The following is a 10,115-nucleotide window of genomic DNA, read 5'->3' as shown; positions in this document are numbered from 1 at the left end:
ACGGAGCGGGGCCACAACCTGGGGAGAGAACCCGCAGCGCAGGGACGCGCTCGGTGTCACCATGACCCCGAGCTGCGGTTCCCCAGGCGCCCTTCCAGCGGGCACTGCCCGTGGGGGCGCGGTGTAATTATCTGCGGCGTTTCCAGCAGCCCCACAATGGCTTTCGGCGGGCGCTGCATTGTCCCCGACACACCGGCATTGTTCCTGCGTGCCCATCAATTCTCATTTACTTGTCACGGTGCAGGAAGCATGGAGAAGGGAAAGGAAGGGAAAGGAGGGGGGAGAAGAGAGACAAACTCAACCTCGCTGCAGCAGCTGAGCTTTGCAAGGCCGGGGTTTGTCTGGCTGCTGTCTCTGTGAGTGTTTCCCAGCAAAGAGATGGATTTTATGGGGAAGGAGAAGTGGCAAACTGGGGGCAGCAAGAGCTGGAGAGGCATCAATTTGTGGCATTATTTTTATCCTCGGAGAAAACCCAAATCGGGGCTCTGCCGGCTGAAATGCTGCAGCCAGGCCGGCTGGAGTGAGGCAGAGGAAAGCATCGCTTCTCTTGGCAGATCTTTAATCCTTAACCCATCGAGGTGTGCAGTAACACGGCCAGCAGTCAGTAATGAGCGTGCAAACCCGGCTATTAGCGCCGCCGATGAGTGGGGTTTTGTAACACGGCTTCTCGCACTCGTCCTCCCACGCTCCTTCCCACTCGGCAATCCCGTGCCCCGCTCCCAATTTGCTCTCCCTGGCACCCGGTGCGATCTTATCAGGGCTGGGGCCGTTCGGTGTTCGGTACTGAGCAGTGGGGAGGGATGAGCAGGGCCCTGAGGGGTCGGGAGCAGCCCTGGGCCCTGAAAAAGAGAGGTTTGTTTAATATATGTACAGAAAATAATAGGGATAAGTCGTTCTGCATCCTTTGAATCCCCTTGGCTTTGGGACCGAGCAGTGCCCCCAGCGCAGGGCGCTCCCTGCACCCCCTCGCAATTTGCTGAGCTGGGGACTTCCAAGATTTCTCCCTGAGCTGGCAGGGAAATCAGGAGTTCAAATCGAGCAAAAGATGAGCTGGCTAAACCCTCCGTGTTTTATGGAAGGGATTTATCCGAACGTTCGCGGTCAGAGCCCTGCAGGACCGAGCAGCATCGAGCTGCCCCTGAATTCGGGGAGAGGAGTTGTGCCTGTCCTCTTCTCAGCGGTTTTTAGTGGCTCTAAAAATGCTCCTCACTTATAAATTGTAACACAAAACAGCTCCCAAACCCTTCGCACCCTGGACGTTAAAAAACAAAAGAAAATAAAACCAACAAAAACAAACAAACTAAACACCTGAGAAAGTTGCGGGCGCAGCATGAAATAACGCCCGGCGCAATATTAAAATAATTATGAAAAGAACAATATGTATTCGCTTTTATCCGCGCTGTAATTATAAAAGCTTTTTAAAGGACACTCTTTATTCATACCACTGGTAGGAAGTCAAAAAGTGAGAGAATCGCTTTCATACTACTGGTTTGATATGACTTTTAATTAAGGGCTGCGTGCCCCTAATTTATTAAAGCTCATCTTTTCATCACGTGTATAATTGACGCTGAAGAAAAAAAAATGATAATAATTACAGATCTAACCTCTGCAGAGTGGTTTTGCCCGACTTGGGTCCTGCTGCCGTGGAAACGCAAACAAGAAAAAAAAAATTGGATGAAAAAACAGCGGCGCGCGTTTCTCCGGGGGTCTGCTGCATCCCGAATCCCGAATCCCACATCCCGAATCCCACATCCCGCATCCCCAGACCCCGCTCCTCCGCGAAAGGGACTCGTTTTGGGGGGAGATGGAGGGAAGGGGCGGACAGACCCCTCTCGGGGAGGGTCGGGGGACGGGGATAAGCCAGGATGAGCCCGGGGGTGCCGCGATGAGCCCCGGGTGCCCCGGGATGAGCCGAGCCGGCGGCGAGGGGCGGGGAGGGGGGGGGCAGAGCCGCGTTCCTCTGAAGTTCCCTCTTCGCCTCATCATCAGCCTTAATTACCGCGGCGGGTTTTTTATTTTTTTTCCCCTGGCTTTGCTGTGATTACAGCCCTGCACGGCTCCTCGGCGGGCCGCCCGTGTCATTAACCCCGTGTCATTAATTGGGACCGGGAACGGGGGCGGGGGGCCGGGAACTCCCCGCGAGCGGCGCCGGCTGGGCCCGCCCCCCTCCGCGCGCTCAGCCAATAGGAGCCGGCCGTGCGCTACGTCACTGGGCACGGCGGGCTCTGATTGGGCGTTGGGGCGGCTCCCCCGCTCGGGCAAGGAGGACAGCGGCGGGGAGCCCCAGAGGGGGAAAAGGGGGGCGGCCGGGCCCGCTCGCCGCACTCGCCGGGCAGCGCCAGCTCCGCGCACCGCCATGGCTTCCCCGCACAAGGCCAAGGACGTCTTCTCCTCGGACGAGGAGGGCGCGGCGGCCGGCGCCGAGGAGCACCACAAAGTGAAGGTGTCGAGCCTGCCGTTCAGCGTGGAAGCGCTCATGTCCGACAAGAAGCCGCCGCCCCTCAAGGAGCCGCCGCTGCCCGCGGCCGGCGGCAGCGCCGACGGGGCGGCCGTGGGCACCTCCAGGAACCTGCTGCTGGCGGGCCACGGCTCCCGGGACGCGCACAGCCCGCCCGGGGCGCTTACAAAAACCTTCGACACCGCCTCGGTGAAGTCGGAGAACTCGGAGGACGGCTCGTCCTGGATCCCTTCGGAGGCCGGCAGATATTCCCCGCCGCCAAGTGAGTGCTCCGGGGCCGGGCGGGATGCGCTGGAGCGCGGAGATGCGTGCGCGTAGATTCTGTATTTTATATCCTATGTTCCCATCCAAGGGCTCCAGGCCCGGCTGGATGGGGCCCTGAGCAAGCCGGTCTAGGGGAAGGTGTCGCTGCCGATGGAAGGAGGTGATTTTAAGGTCCTTTCCAACCTAAAATATTCTGCGATTCCGCTATGCTTTTTATAGGTATTCATATGTGTGTCATATTCCCATTTGTTACATATTTATTATTATATATTGATATTATTGTGTATTTATAGAGTTAAATGTTTCTATACATCACTACACGGATGTATATGAACACAGACCGCTTTCAAAGCCTTAGAAGGATCCGAAATCACCAGGGACCAGCTCTTGTCCCGACTCGAGGCCCCCTGGCAGCCGCTCCATCCATTGATCTTACCCCGTTGCGACAGCGCTGCCATTTCCCCCTGCGCCTTTCTCCCATCCGCGGTGCGCTGCAGTCTCTCAGACTCGGGAATTGTCCCTTCCAGCCTTGGGCTGTCTCTCCCTCCCTGCCTCCGGAGCCTGTCCAAGCTCCCCGAACTGCTCCCGACCCCTTTGTCCCCCGCCCCGATCCCTCCCGACGCCGTCCCCGCCTTAGGGACGCTCGGTGCGGAGGTGACAAATGACAACTGAAACCCCCCCTGGCAGTCCGAGCCGCCTTTCGCTTTCGGAGCGACCCCTTGTAAGATAAACGGGGGAAAAAAATATTGCTTTATAGGAATTAAAAGCCCCCGAACATCTTTCAGGGAAGGGGAAGGAGCATCCCGACACCTGTACCGGGTTTATCCGCTCTGCTCCATGCATCCCAAACTTTCCTGGTGGAAATTAAATACTCTGCTTTATTTAAGTTAGAGGCTTTACAGACGTGAACTGTCTCAGGGAATTTACTCCTCAATCTAATATTGCGAGAGGAAAGTTTAGTGTTGTTACAGCTTTCCTTATTATTTTTTTTTTAAACAATAATTTCGATTTGGCTTTCATCCACTTCCTTTCTTTTATGATAAACCCGAATTAATTTGATTTCTATCGTGCTGGGAGAGGGCAAGAGGAAGGCATTCCCTGTGTAGCTCCAGTTTTTAATTTTCATGTGCCCCTCAAATGTGCTGGAAAAAACATGGAAAAAAGTGTGTGCCCCTACTTGGACCCTTTCTCTAAATCTGCCCAAAACCCCACACTTAAACACGGCCTAATAATCTCCCTCTTTATTTTTTCCCCTTCGAAATTCCTCCTCTTTCTCTTAGAAAATTGTTTGTTCTCGGGATCGGCAGAAGAATTTTGTGTAGGACTTCGGTAGCTGGGAGTTCCTGTGACTTCAGAGGGATTTGGGGAGAAAACTGAGGATCAGGGAGGGGAAGGTCCTTCGGCCTCGACACTTTTCCTCATTTCCCAAAACCGCCTGTCCATGGAGAGTTTTGACATTAAAAACAGCCCTCAATTTATTATTATTAATATCAACATTGTGGGTGGGATGAGTTGGGGGAAAAGCTGGAAAAGTTCGAATTTTGAGGAACACGGAGAGGGAACCCTCTCCAAATTATGGGGTTTTTTGTCCGATATTGGCCGGGAAAATGAGGATAAAGAGGAAAAAAAAAAAAACCAGGGAAACAAATCAGTGAGAGGAAACAAATCAGTTTGGGGACTGGCACGGGATAAACGCGATTCCGGGTCCCTGCAGTTCCCAGAGCCTGGCAGCCCCTCGGGATGGCGAGGGCAAGAGCCTGGGATCGCCGGGCTGTGTCCTGGAGGGAATATTCCAGTATTCCCTGGCGTTTCATGGAATATTCCCCGGCGTTTCATGGAATATTCCCCGGCGTTTCATGGAATATTTCCCGGGATTCCATGGAAAAGTGCGTTGCTGTTCCTGCGCGGCTGCAGCCGGGGTGGGTCGGGCTCAGCCCGGGGCTGGGGAAGGCGCTGGGACAGGGAGCCACGGGCACCCAAAACCTTGTCCCAGTCCTGGGAGAGCTTCACTTTGGGAAGAGAAGGGAACTGGGTCTAAAACTAGCGTGGAACAACGCGGGGAGAGGCAGGGAGTCAGGGTCGGTTTGCTGTCGTTTGAATTTAGTGCAATTTTAGAAGTGAATCAGCTGTCACGGTGAGCACCTGAATTATTAAAATGCCCTGGTAGGATCACAGGCCGGTACTTGAAAAGTTGTTTCCTAGAAGAGCTTTATTTTTTTGTTTTCAGTATTTCAGTAGTTTGTATTCTAAAGGAAGAGCAATAAGACAAGTTTAACTTTTTCTGCTGCGTTTTCTCACTCCCCTTTCTGAACTTTAGAACAATTCCCTCATGGGATTTTTTAAATTGCATGATACTTGCTTAAACAGCTTCTTAGTCTGGTTTATTTTAAAAAAATAAAAGAGAAAAGTGAAACGAGTACAGAAAACCCAAAGTGCAAATACTGATAAGTGCTTGAAGCAGATACCACGGCAATGTGAACCAAATTCAGCAGCCCGGGTGTCACTTCTGTGTCCAGTCAGGGTGACTTGTCCTGTGCCCCAGAGTGAGCAAATCACAGCCAAATTACCGAGCTTTTGAAGTCAGCCGCCTGCTTTTTAGTTATTCTTTAAATTGCAAAATTATTAGTGAAGTGCTAAATTCATCTAAAGGCAAGTCAGCTCTTTGCCATCCCGGGAATATTGCCTAACCTGGCTGGGGCTTAAGGCAGGCACAATAGGTGGTGGATTTTCTGGCTTTTATTGGCTACAAAATGCTGAAGTTTTGTCTGGGTTTTGGTTTATTTTTTTAAGTGGCAAATTTATAAAAGCTGCATGTTGAATTAAAGGAGAGCTGCTTTCTTTTTTGAGCTTGTTGGGTTGTTATACTGGTTGATAATCAGAAAAACACACACTGAAAAATCAAAATTAATAAGCAGAGGAAAAACTTGATTTAAAAGAAAATAATAGCAAGAAAAAAATGTCCAGTTAGCAGAACCACAAAAACTGTCAGACCTTCTTCAGCTGTCACTTGTGGGGACAGGGCTGGACTCTCCTCTTGCCCCACTGTCCTTTTGGGAATCTCCTGCTTTTGTGGTGTTTGTGCTTTCCTGGAGCTGTGCAGCAGCCCACATCTTTGGTTTGTGTGCTCTAGAGCCCTGTGAAGTGACCTGTGAATTCTCTGTGCCCTTTGAAATTGCTGAGGCAAAATTTCCCTTCCATCAGCTGGAGTGCTGCGAATTTAAGTTCGATCGGGAAAAGATTTCCAGCTCCCCTTGCCAAAGGATGCCGTGTTTGGAGGGGACACCCAGCAGAGCCCCGGGGTGTCCCTGCTGCTGTGCTAACCCCTCTCCCTTCCTTGCAGGACACCTGAGCCCCACTGCCTGCACCCTGAGGAAGCACAAGACCAACAGGAAGCCCCGAACCCCGTTCACCACCTCCCAGCTGCTGGCTCTGGAGCGCAAGTTCCGCCAGAAGCAGTACCTGTCCATCGCCGAGAGGGCCGAGTTCTCCAGCTCCCTCAACCTCACAGAGACCCAGGTCAAAATCTGGTTCCAGAATCGGAGGGCCAAGGCCAAGAGACTGCAGGAGGCCGAGCTGGAGAAGCTCAAAATGGCAGCCAAGCCCATGTTGCCCTCGGGGTTCAGCCTCCCTTTCCCCATCAACTCCCCCATCCAGGCTGCCTCCCTGTATGGCACATCCTACCCTTTTCACAGACCTGTGCTCCCCATCCCGCCCGTTGGACTCTATGCCACTCCCGTTGGATACAGCATGTACCACTTATCCTAAGAAGATCCGACAGACAAAGCCTCAGACAGACAGGCAGACAGACAGACAGACTTCCTGGTGGATCCTGTCCAGCCCTGAGAAGGCAGAACCCCAACCAGTACTGGCCATTCCTTCTGCACGCTTCTATCTGGCATCCTGAGTTGTTCTGGGAGTTTGCTACGGGTTGGGCGTCTCCTGAGAGTGCTCTGAGCACTCAGAGTCTGCTCCTCAAAGCAAAAAAAAAAAAACCACAAAAACAAAAAAAAGCATTAAAATCAACAAAAAAAAAATTATTTGTGAGTAAATGTAGGGGTTTTATCCAGTGGAAGTAAAACTAGGTTAAAAAAGAGTGGGTGAAAAAGCAAATTTATCATATGGAGGCAGAAATTCCCTGACACCTTCCTGGCAGGGCCCAATGGGTTTAAAATGAGAGGGGTGAGTGCCCTCGAGCCATGCTCTAAGTTACCATCCCTTCACCTGGGGGCAGGGGGGAGGGAAATAAAAAGGTCTAATGGAAGTTTTGTTGTTTGGTTGTTTTTTTGAAGACAGCAGAGCCCGTAGCTAGAGACGTGTAAATAGCAACTAGAGCCGGTAGAGTCTCAGTGAAGTTCAGAGCCAGCAAATTCCTGCGTTTCTGGGGGGAGGGCAAAGTTTTGCATCCCAAACCTCGGCAAGATGAGCAGCAGGGCCCCTAAATGTAGAGCCCAGCTTTGCCCAGCGTGGCTCCTGTAATGCCTTTCTGTGTATAAATAGCTTCGGCCTTTGTAAAGCACTGGCAGGGGAGGTGAAGAGCAAGGGAGGGTTCCTAGGCAGGCTGGTTTTTATCTCTTCCTATTGGCATGCTTAGAAATTATTTGGCTGCAGCCAGGTAATCTTGGCTCTGCAATGCTCTTGGGAAAGCTGGAGAGAGGGGAGAAACAGAGGGCTGTTCCCAGAAAGGATTGTTGAATCATTCTGGGGGATGTTGTGGGGTTTTTATGATTTGTATTTGCCACAGCCTGTGTTAAAGAGAAGAACCCCGTGAGTTTTCTTCCATTCTGAGGATGCCAATAGGAGTGGCTCGTGCTTTAAGCCCTTCCAAAGAGAGATCCGGGTGTCACAGCCAGCCCCACGAGGAGGACAGTGAGGTGATGGAGACTGTGTGACCTGCCTGTCCCCGTGGGAGCTCTGGCAGCAGCTTCCCCAGGCTTCTCCTTGAAACTCTTGTATTATTTGTATTACTCTTGCTAAACTTTATGAGGAAGTTACTCCCAAGGCTGTGGAGCACTGAAGTCAGAGCTTCTCCTGGATTTATTTTCTTAGCATGCTGTTGTGGAGGAAAGAAATGAAACAAAAAAAAAAAAGAGAGAAAAAAATCAGAAAAAAAAAAATGGAAAGAAAAAAAAAAGCCACGAGGTTTTGCTGGTTTTGGTTTGTTTTGACCCAGGCATTGATGCTGCCTGGGACCCACTATAGATGAACTTCCTCTCTCCCTTCCCCTCACCCCCGATCTCCCATTATAGGAGAATCCCTTTGAAAGGGATGCCTTGTACAATTTTATATATTTTATTGAAGATTTATTATTTCTTATCTCTTATTTCGAATTAAATTAAAAAAGAAAAAACATGTTTAATCGCGTGTGGGTCTGTTAGTGCTTGGAGTCCTTTGAAAGGTGCCTTCTCTCCGTGTGTGTTTTGCACCGCTGGGTCAAGTTCAAAGGAATGTTTGGGTTGCCTTTATGATTATTTCCCCTTTCTCAATCTGATTTAAAGCCAAATTTGCAGTGCATGAAGGTGAATTGCAAGTCAACATTTCGGAGTCAAAAGCCAAAGCTTTTATGAGGTTTCCTTGTTTTTAACGACCTCTTTTAGGCGCCTCTGTTCTTTACAACGCTGTGCTCCGCTGATGTTTCCATCACTCTCAGCTCGTGTGCCTTTCCCTGTCCTTGGGGCTCTCCCCTGGACTCGGTGCTTTAGGGGGAGATGGATCTCGACTCCCGAAGGATTTTGGGGGGAATTTGGGACAGGCAAAACCTGGCGGGGCCCTGCAGTGCTCCAGCTGCATTTCAGGGCATCGGGGTGCTGTGCTGCTGCCCCACGGTTTTGGGGCCAGGCTGGGAGAGCAGGTGCTGGACACCCTCCCCTGGCGAGGGGGCTCAGATCAGAGGAGCCGAGGGGACCCGAGTGCGACAGCAGGAAATGTCACGGGAGGGCGGGACAAACCAGGTGGTTTTACCCCCTGCCCAGGTGTGTTTGCCCCTAACCAGGCGTCTTTGCCCCTAACCAGGTGTGTTTTCCCCCTCCCAGGTCTCTTTGCCCCCTGCCCAGGTGTGTTTGCCCCCTCCCCAGGTGTATTTGCCCCTGCCCAGGTGTGTTTGCCCCTGCCCAGGTCTCTTTGCCCCCTGCCCAGGTCTCTTTTCCCCCTGCCCAGGTGTGTTTGCCCCCTAACCAGGTGTCTCTGCCCCCTCCCCAGGTGTGTTTTCCCCCTGCCCAGGTGTGTTTTCCCCCTGCCCAGGTGTGTTTGCCCCTCTGGCGCTTCCCCGGCTGCGCTCTCCCCGCTCCCCGCGCGGCTCCCGCAGGCTCAGCGCTCCCTCAGCTCCGGGAATTGTCCCGTCCCGTGGGCTCCCAGCGCATCCCGGCTGCCTCAGCATCCCCCGGATCGGGATGTCGGGATGGAAGGGCCGGGGATGGAGGAATGAATGGAGCACGGGCCAGGCGGGCTGTGCGGACGGGGTGCGGAGCTCGCCCTGCTCACCCCTCTCCCGACTTCCAGAAAAGCCCCTGGGGAACCCCCCAGCTTTATAAATACAGGGAAAAGCTGGGGGGGGGGAGCCCAGTCTCCACTTAGGCTCTTCAAATTAGAATTTACCGCCGCATAAAAATGGGAAAAGGCCGCTTCTTTCCCCGATTCCCTTTTCCCGAAGCATCACCCCCCGAAATCCCGGGCAAGGCGAAGTCCCCCCGGCCCTGCCCTGTCCCGAGTGCTCCCTTAGCCGGGCTGGGCTATAAATAAACCAGCGGCGTTTTTGAACCTTCGGTATAAATCAGCTGTGTCAGGGATTACAGCTAAATCTTTTTGCTGGAAATTCTTTGAGCGCGGGAGCTTTGCGTGTGTTATGCTAGATCCCTAAATGGATACAGATTTATTGCGGCACACAAGAGTGTTGAAGGAAAAGCTTCCAAATCTCGGTTACAACCTCAGCTATGGGAAAGGCGGGAGGGATCCGTGACACCTTCTCGGAGCCTGCGGATGGCATGACAATTCACCCTGCGCCCATTATTAACTTGTTCCAATTAAAGCCTTCAGAAAGGCCGAGTTAATTGAGTATTATATTTTATTAGGAGGGAGGTGTCAAGCTTTACTCATGAGACTTCATCATCGTCCTAATGGGAGCTGCCCCGCAGGCAGATCTGTAACTGAATAAATTACAGCGAGGCAGGGAAATCAGAATGCTATCATTAAAAGCGATGCACTTACTGAAATTCCTCCCCCACTTTCGCAAGAGGCTGGGGAGGTGTGGCTTTAATTAGTTATTTTAATGCAAAGTTAAATTGTTCCCAAAGTATTTTCTGACACAAAGCAGATGCGATGATTAGAAGTTGAGTGAGACTGAAAGGAGTTGGCACATGTTCCAGGTACATCTATATATTTTAAATTCCCAATAGAAAGT

General features: G+C 51.9%; 1 protein-coding gene across 1 annotated transcript; it reads left to right on the top strand.

The window, feature by feature from the left end:
• Positions 1–2,302: 2,302 nt before the first annotated feature.
• Positions 2,303–8,071, top strand: MSX2 (msh homeobox 2). The gene is made up of 2 exons (XM_071443570.1): positions 2,303–2,720; positions 6,063–8,071. Exons 1-2 carry the CDS (start codon positions 2,357–2,359, stop codon positions 6,485–6,487), a joined length of 789 nt encoding a protein of 262 aa, XP_071299671.1. The 5' UTR covers positions 2,303–2,356; the 3' UTR covers positions 6,488–8,071.
• Positions 8,072–10,115: the final 2,044 nt, after the last annotated feature.

The sequence above is a fragment of the Agelaius tricolor genome, unplaced genomic scaffold (genome assembly GCF_023055355.1).
Source record: "Agelaius tricolor isolate 1412-34295 unplaced genomic scaffold, bAgeTri1.0.p SCAF_18, whole genome shotgun sequence".
Taxonomy (NCBI): Eukaryota; Metazoa; Chordata; class Aves; order Passeriformes; family Icteridae; genus Agelaius; species Agelaius tricolor.
The sequence above is the reverse complement of the archived record's forward strand: the minus strand, read 5'-3'. Positions and strand labels throughout refer to the sequence as shown.